The sequence below is a fragment of the Gambusia affinis genome, linkage group LG02 (genome assembly GCF_019740435.1).
Source record: "Gambusia affinis linkage group LG02, SWU_Gaff_1.0, whole genome shotgun sequence".
Taxonomy (NCBI): Eukaryota; Metazoa; Chordata; class Actinopteri; order Cyprinodontiformes; family Poeciliidae; genus Gambusia; species Gambusia affinis.
Genome location: NC_057869.1, coordinates 26,510,181 through 26,524,567, shown reverse-complemented (window position 1 = coordinate 26,524,567; position 14,387 = coordinate 26,510,181). Strand labels below are relative to the sequence as shown.

Sequence of the window (14,387 nt, the reverse complement as noted above, 5' to 3'; positions counted from 1 at the left end):
ACGTCTGCCTTTACCTGCATCAGCAGGGCTACGTATGGAGCGGTAATCGGAGCACAAATTAAGCAAGAGCACGCATAAAAATAAAAAAAAAAGAAGTAAAATAAAAGGAGGACGTATGGGTTGATTGCAGGTCGGCGGGTCGGGAGCAGGGAGAAGGACAGGATTGGAGTAAAGATGCAACAGAGAGAAAGAGAGAGAGAGAGAGAGAGAGAGGGGGAGCTAAATAAAAAGAGGACAGGACACATACATCACACTTCTTTGAACACCACTCACAGAGGCCGTGCAATTAGAAAAAATCTTTGGTTATCTTTGGTATCATCAAAAGTGATAGAAATCACATATGGAACTTGAGTGAGGTAGCATCTTTGGTTCACAATAAGAAAAAAAAAGAAGAACAAAAAAACAAAACATCAGCAGGTCTTGAAACATTGTTTTGTCATATTTTTGGTTTTTCTTTAGAGAGATAATGACGACGACGAAGAAGAAGGCCTCTTCTCCTTCAGAGATTCGTTGTGATGAATGTACATCTGCTAACCCCAGTCGAGAGAAAGGGGGCGGGGGGACTCAGTTTAATACATTTAATGCTGTGCCACCCCAGAGCCAGGCCCATGAAGTGCTTTCCTCCGAGTGCTGAAATGCAGGGAAGGTAAAGGCGGGGTGAGAGGGGGGACGACTTGGCAGCAAGCTGACGTATAAAGATGCTTTTGTATTCAGGTGACGAGTTGACATTGCCGTGTAAGCGCCCCAAAGTGATTCGATCATTGATATCATCTCCTCCGCTGTACATCTTTGATGAGGAGATCAAATCGAATCCACGTGAGAGGCATGCGGCGACGATGGACCGACGCTGCAGTCCTGATTATTAAGTGGTGACACAGTTTGTCCTTAAATAAAAAAAGAGAAAGAAAACCATCTGAGGCCATCTGTCACGCACGGAGCCAGTGGAGAAAACACACTACTAAAGAAGATCAAGCGGAGCTGAACGTGTGGCAGCTACCGATTCATTTCAGTGCGACTCTGCTTAGCTCACGTTTTTATGTGACGGGGGAAGGTTTGTGTTTTAGCATTTACGAATAAAACAAAAATTTTGTGAAAAATAAGCAGTGACCTTCTTATGCTTAAAGGCGCAAACATATATATATATATATATATATATATATATATATATTTTTTATCACGAGGCATGTCTGAGTGGTATTGCTGTTAAGACTAATACCACAAATATGGACTCCCAAGATCCCACACTTGTTGATTTGCGACCCACGTTGCTGTCCCCAAACCCCAACTTTGGGAAACACAGAGCATAGTAATTCAGCTGTGCCCCTGCCCCACATATTGCTGCCCAGATAGTTTTTTTTTTCTTATGTAAAACGGGACAAATTCAGCTGCTTGTGAATGGTATGACTGAAAAAACATAGACAGTCATTGTAAAATGGCCAAAAATAGATCTGTATTTACCTTCGTAGCATGTAATTCTGTAAAGTATTTTGTATCAAAACTAACATGAATAAATAATTGTTATAAGTCACATTTAAGTAAGTGTTATAAACACTATGTCAAGTCTTTTTTTCTTTGCTCTACTTAGTAAAAGCAGTTGAATCTGGAAATAAATGTTTGATTTAAATTTTTTTGCAAATAAAATGACACTTTAAAGCTTAATGTTATCATATTAAGAAAATACCATAATTGCCCATACCTACTTTTTAAATAAATATATTCTTTGGTCTTTGTAGGTTTCGTTTCTGCGCGGCACAAGACGCTTGATGCCGATTGGTTTCTTTTATTTTCCCAACTGAACGCATCAGCGTGTCGGAAGAAAGCACCACTAAATGGGCCGAGCTCCATTTTTCTCTTCTTCTCCTTTTTGGTTTGGTTCAGGCTGTTTGGGTTTGGGTTAGCACTCTTTGAAAATACATTTCTTTGCCCCCCCGCCCGTCTGTCTGGAATGCTCGACAGAACGACAGACGACTCGCACAGACAGACAGACAGACAGACAGACAGACAGACAGACAGACAGTCAGACAGTCAGACAGACAGACAAACAGACAAACAGACATACAGTCCACGCCACTGGTCCAAACAAGGTTGCAGAACAATCCGGGTCGCTCCCCGCAGGATGAAAATGTTCTTCCTTTTTAAAGTTGATTGGCCAATCCCGCTGGAACTCCACATTCATCCATGTTTTTTTTCTTTTTTAATTATATTTTTTTCTCAGGCTGTGGACAGCTGCAGACCAGACTGCCGGTAGGCTGATTAGACCTCCTCTTAGGGACCCATCATTAAAACCAACCAATCAGATTAGAGATAAGGATGGCAAATGATAGACTGATACACAGTAGGGAGGTGAAGGGGGGTGTAATAAAGCTAAAGACCTGGGTATGTACGTGTGTTTGTGAGTGCGTCTGCATGTTGGGGTGTGTGTGTGTGTGTGTTTGTGTGTGTGAAAGAGAGTAAAGTCTTTTTGCAGTATGTTACACAAAAACTGTGTGGCTGAAACAAACATCGTAAAGCAGGTCAAACGAGAAGTCTTTGGTTTGCTTTTCATCTTTGGATACTATAAATATCAATATAGTACAGGTTTAAGGGCAAAATGTTGCTTCAAGGTCTTTAAAGTTTTCTTTGTTTCTCAGAAGTGTTTTCTTAAAATTTTTTTTAAAGCTTTTCCACCGAGGTTGAGTCAGTCCATGAGTTGGTCAGGTTCAGTCCGACTTCAGGCTTTGGTGCAGACGTTGGGCCCCGAGTTGGCCGCGTGACCGGAGCCGTCGTCCACCCACTTGTCCAGGCTCCGGCGCCGAGCATTCATGAAGAAGTTGCTGACCGTGGCCAGCTCGAGGCCCAGCTGCTGGGCGATGGTGAGCTGCAGCTCCTTGGACGGACGCTTGTTCTCCTTGAAGATGGCGTGGAGCGTCCGCCGCTGCACGTCCGTGAACACCAGCCGGGGCTTCTTGGTCACGTTCCCTCGCTCGCTTCGGCCGTGGTCCTGCTCCTTGCGCTTGCACGCTGCGAAGGAGGGAAGAAGCAGACGGAAACGGAAAAGGCATGAGAGCGATGCGCTTGGTTGAAGACAAACAACAACAAAAACAGGAATTAGGTCAGTTTATGGTGAGAGGTCTGGCTTATGTGGCCTCATATGGTTTCACTTCAGCCACTTTGATTTCGGAATTAAAGGGGCAGTGTTACATGTTTTCCAGGCATGTACTGTCATTTTATAGCCAAGTTTAGTAATTATGTTGCCTTCAGTTGTTAAAAAATGTCAAATATGACTTAAAATAAATTTTACTTCCTAATTTAACACCTTCAAATTGGGCCTTTGTCGCTTTAAAAACTGCTGCTCTTTCTGAAACTCCGCCTCACAGAAGTCATCACAACATGGCTCCTCTATTGGCTCTTTAACAACACTTTTATGGCGTTGCACTGAAAAGTAACTTCTATTATGAACTCAGCAAATGCAGAGTTTCACCAGGTGTTTGCTAATTGCTGCTGGCTAGTCTGAAGGAGCTGAATGCATGAGTCCCAGTGGAGGGCTGCTCTGTGAGGCAGAAGCTCAGAGGAGGAGCTGCGTCTCGAAGGCGGAGCTAAGTCCACCCAGACGTTTTGTTCAGCTGAATGGTTGCCATGGGAGATTAAATGATTTTCCAAACATGCATAAAAGAATCAAAACAACACTCCAGACGTCTTTCGGAAGAGGGACAACAATACAGCTCAAAAAAACTTAATTTTACATAGTACTGCCCCTTTAAAACATATAGTCCAATATGACTAATTGTAGCTCTAATAGTATTAACAGCAATAATAATGATAACATTGATACCAATAATGCAAAAACAACAACAACAACAACACAATATATCAAGATATTTTCTCATATTTAGCGTAGATCATTTCCTTACACAGAAGTTTGAATTATTTAATGTTTGGACATTGGTCTATCTCAACAGTCAAACTGATCTATAGTTTCACACCACAAATTGAAATGCAAACACCTCTTCTTGCGGTTTTGATTTTACAAGCTTTGAATTAACATTCTCCCCCTCGCCCCAGATTTTAAAGTCCTTCTTTTGAAATTCCCCAATTTAACGCCTTAAAATTGGGCCTGTGTCTCTTTAAGAACTTCCTGCTCTTCCTGACACTCCGCCTTCAGCATGTCATCACATCAGCATCTCTCTATCAAGCTCATACAAATGTTTGTCGGAGTGCTGGACTGAGAAATATCTCACACAATGAGCTCAGCGGATGCGCAGTTCCACCAGTTGTTTGCTAATTGCAGCTGGCTAGTCTGGAGGAGCTGACTGGGGGAATTACAGGGGAGAGCTGCTCTGCGAAGTTTGAAAACTGCAGCTCCAAGGAGGGGCTTTTGAAGGCGGAGCTAGCTGTGTTTTGCACAGCTGAATGGTTGCCATGGAGATTACAAGATTTCTCAAACATGCATGGATGAATCAAGGCAACCCTCCAGGCATGTTTTTAAAACATTATAACATGAGGTAAAGCTTAAAAAAGTCAATTACGCATAACACTGCCTCTTTAAATCAAATATCATCTGAAAAAAAAAACCCCAACAAATTTTCAACCTTATCATTATGTTGCTTTTTATTCTCTTTTAAAAGGTTTTGTTATAAATGCATCACACTCCTGTTATTGCCCACGTTGATTTTGACAAAATGGTTGACTTATAATACGTCTGGACAACCCAGACAAGATCTGCTTTGGCCGATTTCATTAATATGTCTAACGTGGATTAGAACTGCCCCGTGTTTGGTTGAAACAGAAATAAATAAATAAGTCAACCTGGAAACTTGGAACCGGTCAGAGGTTTCATGTGTCTCAGCGCATAAGTGGCCATTCATGCTCCCGAAAAAAACAAAAACAAAGAACGAACCAAGAATCTTAATAATAATGCTCACGGATGTGTAAAAGACCACACTTTCTGACAAGCTGAGCCTTATGCCTGAGCTCTCCTTGACATTTAACAACCCAAAAAAAATCCAGCAGCAGTCTGGATGCTGGAAACTGTGCTGCTTTATTTATTTATTTGTTTATTTATTTATTTATTTGTGTTTGTTCTAACACCGCAATTATTGAAAGCTATGGGAAATCGCAGTGGGATTTTTCTGTTTCTTTCATTTTTCTCAGAGCAACGTGGGCGGCGCTCAACTCATGAGACAAGCACTCACTATGAAACCAAAAAAGATCAAAGACATTTGAATACATTGTATTTGGGTTGGTTTTATTCCATGTTTCGTAGGAGAAAATATATAAGTCTAACATGTAACAGGGAATTTTATAGTTTAGAGCCAACTTTTTAAAAATGTGTTGCTGAACTCTAACAAAACCTGAGAATCAGTTAGGTTTTAACTGCACTGTTTTATAAGTTTAGAAATGTAACAAAACAGGGAATGTTTGCCTCTTTTATTTATGATTTATTAATCAAATAAAAGCACAAAACTTCTGCAATTCAAAGGGAGCGTCATTCATTTAAAACACAAATGATTGACCAATACTAAACACACCTGATTAACACTGATATCGTAGGTGTGGGCATCTATCATATCTTATTCTTTTTAATTTATCTTGATGAATTTCTTATCGTGGTAAGAGTGTTGATTTATCGTTGTCACAATAAATTCCAATTGAAGATGCTCAAACCACTATTGTCGATGTTGAGTACTATTTTCTCCACATTCTGTTCAATGAAAGCGCCGATAAATACCAATAAATTTGAAAATACAGCTCCTGTGTGCAATTTGGCGAAACAAATCACACTTTTTTATACGACGTGTGTCTTAAAGAAGCATGTTACAAGTGGCAATATTTGTCAAGAGCATTATTTGTGTTTGTGGGGCTCTAATTATGGTGACACACAGTCACAGTCATACAGTTACATGAAAAAGATGTAATAAATAGTTGTTATTGTCATTTAAAAAAAAAAAATTATTGTCATGATGGCAGCAGCAAATACTGTGATAAAACTTTAAGTCCATCGCTGACATAGCCTCCCAAATACATTCATTAGTGTACAGAAATAAGTTTCACATGTGCTTCTGTGCTAGGTGGTAAAATCCTGACCTTTTTTTATACAGTCATCTGGTTCGTCCTCCATTTGCCACGGAGGAATGTTCATGCTAAGTCGATGTAGTTATTTATAACCCTGTCTTCATAAACATACCAGCCCTATAGCCTGTCCTTCAATTGATGCAGCATTCAGTTAGTCTAATCAAAGAGACATTGTTTTGGGTAAAAAAAAATAAATGAAATAATAATAAGTAGAATTTATTATTGCATTAACCTCTACTGCAGTTGATTAAAACGCAAAGAGTTTTAATAACATTCTCAATACCTTCCAAAATTAGTTTTATTTATTTATTTATTTTTTAGTGCAGATAGCAAAAACGGGGATGAGCGCTGTCCATGGTGCTGAAAGCAACAACAGCAAAAAAAAAAAACCCCAAAAAAACCCCAAAAAGAGGCACCTCAGCTTTACAAACGATCGAAATAAGACATTTGAGAATATATACATATAATTAATTTAAAAAAATCAAATGTATAATTTGCATTCTGCCGCTGTTTAACTTTTTGAGTTTTTTGTTGTTTCGTTTTATGTGTTATCAAGTCAAGCCCAGCACAGCCAGGCAAACCAAAGCGCACCGACGGGTTGAAACCAGCAGGGGGCAGACGCAGGCTACTAAAGGGACAGAGCGAAAGCCAGCTTGCGCTCTCACTGGGGGGAGTAATTAATGAATGGCAAAGTTCTTATCACTAAGCATTCTTTAAAGCAGCACTAATTAATGGATGGAGTGATTAAGGGCTTTCATTAGCAAACCTTCAGCAAGATAACAGCTAAATAAGCCATTTGCATGCAGAAAGATTGGAGATATTGCGTGGAGAATGTATTAAGTCACAAGGGATTTCCACTTAAAGCCTCAGGTACAAATACGACATTCGTTTTTTTTTTTCGTTTTTTTTTATATGATGTTTCTTCAAATGAAGCGAGCGGATTTTGCCTTGAGTTTGTGCTAAAGTGCAGCACAGCGGCCTACGCTGGCATGACCATAAAGAGAGAGAGAGAGAGTGAGAGGTATAATGGCGTGTACGAGCTGCCCGGTGTCTCCAGCGCTAGTAAATATTAACAGAGAGCCCGAGCCCCTTGTGTTAAGGGCCGCTATAAATCAGCAGGAGTGAAGGCCACTCAGACAGCAGCAGGAGCCACCGCGGAGCGGCCACGGCGAGAGAGAGAGAGAGAGAGAGAGAGAGAGAGAGAGAGAGAGAGAGAGAGAGAGAGAGAGAGAGAGAGAGAGAGAGAGAGAGAGCTTTCCCAGGAAAGCGTGGGACCTAACAACGGCCTCATTATCAGCCTAATCACACACGGACAGGCTCAAACAGAACCACTGCTGCTCCCGGCTAATCATTACAAACACGCAGATAACTTCACACAGTGAAAACACACCGCACACACTGCTGGACCTGCGCAGAGGAGTCGCGCGTTTCAGCAAACAGATTTGTGTGAAGAAAAAAAAAAACATAAAATGCAGCAGATGTACTGCAATAACTATTTAGTGATCTAAACCCAGCAGAAAATCTAAATATTCTATTCTATTCAGACATTTCATATGTGGGAGGACACCAAAAAGCAACAAAATGGGAAAACCAGAAAAGGCCCGAGATTAATACCAGAAGCCTAAAATCGATAAGCATATCACATCTGCTTCAGCACATGATCAGATTCTCCTAGCAACGGCCAGATCAATAGTGTGGGTCTAGATTTAGAACTATTCTCTTAAGATGATGTTAAATCCTCATATATATATATATATATATATATATATATATATATATATATATATATATATATATATATATATATATATATATATATATGATTTGAACAAGTTTTTGTTTAAAAAATGTGTTCATGTATTCCACTCCTGAAGAATCATTAGATCTCTTTCCTGTGGCATTTTCTTTATTTTTCATTCTTTCTTTCTTTCTTTCTTTCTTTCTTTCTTTCTTTCTTTCTTTCTTTCTTTCTTTCTTTCTTTCTTTATTTATTTATTTAAGAATTGAAAAACTATTTTTTTTTCAATACTTATTTTTATTATTTATTTTTATTTTTTATTTTTTTGTTTTTTGGGGGGGGTTTGTTTAGACAAAAACAAAACAGCTGTGCTCTTAAGAATTACGACCAGGCTCAATAAAACCTTTAATTTAGCTGGACGATTATAATCCAGGCTCCCAGTGAATGTTCACATCAACAACACGAGTTTCAGTTCATTTACGGACTCGATAACTCAAACTATGAAATTCCCATCCGATATACAACAACAACAACAACAACAACAATAATAATAATAATAATAATAATAATAATAATAATAATAATAATAATAATAATATGAAACCCACATTTTCAAGCTCATTTTAGAGATATTAGTGATAAAATTATCCTTCAAAGCGTGCGTGCACACACACACACACACACACACACACACACACACACACACACACACACACACACACACACACACACAAACACTTGCAGGAGTAGCAGCAGATGGGAAAACTGAAAAATAATCAATTCAATTACAGTCACCACACGCGCGCGCACACACACACACACACACACACACACACACACACACACACACACACAAAATCTATCTATCTATCTATCTATCTATCTATCTATCTATCTATCTATCTATCTATCTATCTATCTATCTATCTATCTATCTATCTATCTATCTATCTATCTATCTATCTATCTATCTATCTATATACATATATATATTTCAAGCACTGCAAGCACTTTCCATATTTAAATTTTTCCCAACGTCCATTCCTTTGCACATTCCTAATTTGGATCGAAAACTGACCGTGAACCCTCGTGTGCTTTTTGGGCCTCACTGCCCGCACCTGTAAACTGAACCTGTGGCCCTACCTGAAGGACAAATTCCACCTCATGTCCATCGGTTAATTACACAAACTTCAGTGGAGTCAGATTCGGTTCCTCAGCTCCGACCATGTATCCGACTATTGGATTCTGTCGTAACACACTTTTATTTTCCCTCCCCACTTGTCTTAACAGGGTTAGTCTATTTTATTTTTTTTTGAAGCCACGGCCAAAGCAATCTTCACCTGATGCTAAATTATGCATGACACCAACTCAAGTTGACATTTAAATCGAGTTTATCACCCACTCTCTCATACACACACACACACACACACACACACACACACGCATACACACACCCACACACGCACGCCCACACTCTATTTTCTCTGTTTACAAGCAGAAGGCCAGCAGAAAAAAAGAGAGAGGAAAAAAGAAGAGCTGATCAGTTGCATCGACACCAAAATAAACACGTTCCTGTAATGATTTCTTGGAGACGGATCGGTTTACGAACACTGCTGCGATCGATAGTTTGGAGGCAAAGTGACATGAGCACTTGTTTCACACAAGCCTAACGTGAGTCTAGAAACAGCAAAAAAAAAAAAAAAAAAAAAAAAAAAGATGCCAGAGTAATGTTTCTTTTCTGCAATGATGAAGCACATCGATTTTTTAAACCCTTATAATGAATTATTACACGCTTAATCGGTTATAAACACATCGCTTTAACAACAATAATCTTGAAACTAAGTTTTTTTTTTTTTTTTTTTCTAATTCACAACCTTCAACATTGGAAATTAGATCATCTCTTCATGTCGTGAGTATCAGTCAGCCTGGACGGAACCTCTACACTGAAACCGAACTTAGTGTTTTTATAGTTTAATTAATAAACAGGCTGAATTTTACCTCAGCCCACATGAGTTGCAAACAGTTAAGCAAAGGGGTCAAATGTTCTATTATTATATCAATTTTCACTGCGGGTATTTGCAAGGATGAAAGCAATAAATAAATAAATAAATAATTAAATAAATAAATAAATAAATAGAGGGGAAAAAGGAGGTGCTTTACCGAGGCTTCGCTCACCTGCGAGCCTGAGCGCGCTCATGCGTTGGAACTCAGGCTCCTGCAGCCACTTCCACATGCGACGAAACGTCTCTCTGCCGGACTTGAGCTTCGACCAGGGCTTGGGGTTCCTCAGCAGGTCGGACAGGGTCCCCTGAGACCTGCACAGGACCCGCTGAGCAAAGATGGCCTGAGGGATGCTGTAGCGCTTCAGCTCCGTGGTGATCCTCTGCGCGACTTCTTTGGTATTCACCTCCTCCATCTGTCCCCCAGAAACACCGCCGCCGCCCCCGCCGCCTCCTTCTCCCCCTCCTCCGCCGCCACCTTGGTGCCCAGGCCCGGAAGCCTGCTCCCGGTTGCTACCCAGCCCCTGGCCGTGGCCCTGCGCGCCGAGGTGGGCGTGCGGGTGATGATGCAGGCCGTTGATTTGCACCATCCCGGCGGAGGAGGTCATGTGCTGCTCGGCGTGTCTGCTGAGCATGGCCGGATGGTGAGCCTCGAACCCACTGGGCGTGAGCATCTTCTCGCCGGGCATGGCGGCGCCGGGGTGAGCGTACGGAGGGATGCCGGCCTGAGACGTGTGTATGCTGGCCAGTCCAGAACCAGACAGCGGGGAGAGGCTCTGGCCCATGCAGGGGTCTTTGTGGTGGTACGCGGGATACAGACTGTTCATGGGCGCCAAGCTGCGGTCCTCCCGCATCAACGTGAAGCTGCCGCTGACGTTCCCGGGGAGCCGCTGGTGCGGGTGCGGGTGCGGATGGTGGGGATGGTGGTGGTGGTGGTGGTGGTGGTGGTGATGGGGGGGAAACTTGTCGGACACGGTGGAGATGGGGGGTAAGGGCTGCAGGGGGGTCAGGGTGGTGTAAGTGGTGCTCGCGCTCATGCCGTGGGGGGCTTCGCACATGCTGATGGCTGGATGCAGGTGTCCCGGGTGGCCGGGGTGATAGTCTCCGCTGTCCAGTAGGGTGGCCATGCCCATAGCGCGGTGGCTCAGTCCCCTCGGGCTCGGGCGGGAGTGCGGACTGTGGCCGCTCAGCAGCTCTCCGTGGCCGGCGACGGACTCATGGCTCACTCCGTGCAGGTCGCCTATGTTCTCCATCGACAGCTGCGCGTTCATGATCCGGGCAGCGCTGTGGACAAACCATCTATCTGACCTACTGCCGTAAGCCGACGTTAAGGAAGTCCACGCGTCCAGTAAAGTTCAGTTGGCTTTTGTTGCTTTTTGGTGTCCTCCTTGCAGCAGCCTCCTCTCCAGCTCCCTCTCTGTGTGACAATATTCGATTACTCTCCTACCTCTCTGCCGCCGCTCTCCAGGAATGAAATGTCTCTTCAAAATTTGTTATTTTTCTTCTTTAAATATATATCTAAATATGCTCGTATTTATCCTTTTCTCTCTTTTTTTTTTGCCTTTTTTTTTTTTTTTTTTTTTTTTTTTGCTTTTAAAACCATATATTTTTCTTCTTCTTTGTAATTCAAGCCCCCCCGTCGCCAACCAGCTGTCCTTGCGCTCCGGTCGGGTGCCGCGCCATCTCTCTAGCGGTGTGTGTCCAGTCCCTGCTCCACCGCCGCACAGATCTCACCGTCTGCACATGCGCATTGTGCACGCCGGTCTCCTCCCATACTCTCTCTCTTCCTCTTTCTCTATTCCTCTCTCTCTCTCCCCACCTCCTCTGTCTAACACACACATGCGCACACGCGCGCACACACACACACAAACACACACACCCACACACACACACACACACGCACACACATACCTAAGTGCAATTTTAAATTGGAGAACGCGTTTGGACTGTGGCAGAGTACCCAGAGAGAACTCACTTATACATAAAGACCATGGTGGGGATTCGAACTCACAACCTTCTTGCTACAAACGAAGCAGGATAATCAGATGCAGCTGCAAACCTAATACACACAATGAATATGAAATGTGTCTCATTCGTCTTGAGTCCAATGATAGACTGATTTTTCTGTTTACTCTAATGAGAAGGGAAGTGTTAGCTTTAGCTAAGCTGTTTTACAGTTAGCTGGATGTACCTGAAGTTGGCATCTGCTTCCTCAAAGTGCTACGCTAAAGGAATATTTCAACGTTTTTACTGATCTGAACTGAACTTGATCAACTCTAGTTCACAATTGTAAATATTTAGACAACTTAGACCAGAACTGGATAACAGCACAACTAAACAGAGGGAGAGATTTAAACACTTTTATGGGAATAAAAACTGTAGGGTGAAAGTTCAACGTTATTATGAACACTTTAACATTAAACAAGCATAGCAAAAATACTAAGTAATTAGATGCACATTTAAAATATAAATAAATTACATCTTAAAATGGCTTTCCATATACCACTAACGTTTTTATCTGCCGGCCTCATATAAACAGCAGAACTTTATACGTAAATACGTCACCACTTGTAATTTAGGGAATTACTATTATTATATTTCTAGGTAATGCTTGCTATTTTAGAAAGTAGGGTTCCTTACGGGGATGAGACGTCAGACCTCCTTACATCATTAGGTGGAAATGAAGCACACTTCCGGGGTCATTTGGAGTTGATTTTTAACCAGTTAAGTCCTGAATTCAAAATAATAACTATATATATATATATATATATATATATATATATATATATATATATATATATATATATATATATATATATATATATATATATATATAAACAATAAAATCAATTGAACTTTCTTATTGTTTGGAATAATAAGTTAGTGGGCAAATCTAGGCGCGGTCTATAAACTTTTAGCTTGAATGTGTGTGTGCATGCGTGTGTGTGTGAGCGCGCGCGTGTTACATATGCGTCCACTCTTTGATTAGAGGCGAAGTTCAGCTGCAGCAGCCCTCCCCCCACCCCCTTCACACACTCCAGTGCAGCCAAATGCATGTGGCGGTTTAACCAAACGGAGAACACCGTGGTATCTTCCCTTTTGATACAAAGAGATGAGCAGATGTGTCTATTGTTCAACCATTAGGCTTAACGAACCAAGCCCAGCATGGTGTGTGTGCGCGCGCGCATGAGCGTGTGTCCAATTTGCCTGACCGCAGCACATATTAATCCGCTTTGCCGGGGGAGTCATTTGGTCTCCATGAGCATTCAGTTCATATTGATGTTAAAATAAAGGAGCGTGTTGTCACACAGTGAGGGAATTTGGTTTTTTACTAATAATAGAAACTTACAAGGTGGGTTCATATTTGCGCATGCTCCTTAGACGTATTCTCATTTTAAGGAGAGAAACGAAAATGCTGAGACATACCAGGAGGCTTTGCAAAAAAGTTTTCACCAGCCCTGATAAGAGCCCGGCCAAAATGTCAGAAGAGGAGGAGGAGGAGGGGGTGGGTGGGTGGGGGGGATCGTTTGGCCTGATAGAGCGGTACAGTGCAGGGCGTCCTCAGCCGAGGTGACAGCTTGCAGCGGGTCAGTGTCCTTCTGGACCCCCTGCTGAATGAGGGACATGTCAAAGGTGACGCTTCAAGACTCCCAAAGCCAACATCTGCGGGGGTAACAGATTAACCTTTCAGACTTTTCACTGTTTTGGACCTGCTTTGGGGGCCCCACATCTGCCGGCCTCCCCTCCTCAACCCCCCCCCCCCCCCCCCCCCGCCCCCCGCTACAATAGACCCGGCACTCGGTTGAACGATTTGAATAAAAGAAAATACAAAGACACACACAGAGAGAGAGAGACAGCGAGAGAGAGAGAGAGAGAGAGAGAGAGAGAGAGAGAGAGAGAAGAAGTTAAACTGTCTCTGATGTGAAGTCAATGTCAATGGCGTGTGTGTGACGTGTGTCTAGACAAAGGGACTCTAATGCATCCAAGTGTGACTGTTCAAGTGTGTAGTAAAAAAAAAGAATGAGGGTAGGCGTGTGTGTGTGTGTGTGTGTGTGTGTGTGTGTGTTTTGGGGGATCGGGGGATATTGGAGTTTAGAGGCAGGTCTCAACAAGACAACAAAAACACAGCGGGTGTAATTACACGATCACACCTCTGTTCTTCTTCATCGAAGCGCCTATAAGATTTCAACCTCCAGCTAGTCTCAAGAATAAATCAACCTGCAACCTGAATACTACTACTACTACTACTACTACTACTACTACTACTACTACTACTACTACTACTACTACTACTAATAGTTTGGAAACGGTTGTAATCTGACTTATTTCACTTTTCAGAAAGTTTTCAGAAGGAAGGAGGGAGAGGAAGGTGCTGGTAGTCTCAACAGAAACCGAAAAGGCAATTGAATCAAACGATTTCAAAACTGATAAACGATTATAACGATTGGTCGGTTTTTGTTCGGTGCCACCTGATTTAATGAAAAAAAGACAATAAAACTATAAAACAAACAAGTAAATAAACAAATAATAGAAGCCTTCCCTCTTTTAAGAAAATATTAAGATGACAAACAGAAATTCTTGTGTTTTGTAAAACAAGA

At 41.9% G+C, this 14,387-nt stretch overlaps 1 protein-coding gene across 2 annotated transcripts; it reads right to left on the bottom strand.

The window, feature by feature from the left end:
• Window positions 1-1,155: 1,155 nt before the first annotated feature.
• onecut1 (one cut homeobox 1) lies at window positions 1,156-12,238 on the bottom strand. Of its 2 annotated transcripts, none has more exons than XM_044096441.1 (2): window positions 9,965-12,238; window positions 1,156-3,000 (listed from the first exon to the last, which is right to left on the bottom strand). In XM_044096441.1, exons 1-2 carry the CDS (start codon window positions 11,058-11,060, stop codon window positions 2,711-2,713), a joined length of 1,386 nt encoding a protein of 461 aa, XP_043952376.1. In that variant the 5' UTR covers window positions 11,061-12,238; the 3' UTR covers window positions 1,156-2,710. The 2 variants fall into 2 exon arrangements, with proteins under 2 accessions (XP_043952376.1, XP_043952368.1); XM_044096433.1 differs by having other exon boundaries at window positions 1,170-3,000; window positions 9,950-12,222.
• Window positions 12,239-14,387: the final 2,149 nt, after the last annotated feature.

What these genes read in the sequence shown, in the direction of transcription:
- onecut1 (XM_044096433.1), bottom strand. Translation starts at nt 11,060, where the DNA reads ATGAACGCGCAGCTGTCGATGGAGAACATAGGCGACCTGCACGGAGTG. An exon ending in CGCAGGTGAGCGAAGCCTCG is followed by an intron (nt 3,001 to 9,949) that starts GTAAAGCACCTC and finishes CCTCCTTCGCAG; the next exon opens with CGTGCAAGCGCAAGGAGCAG.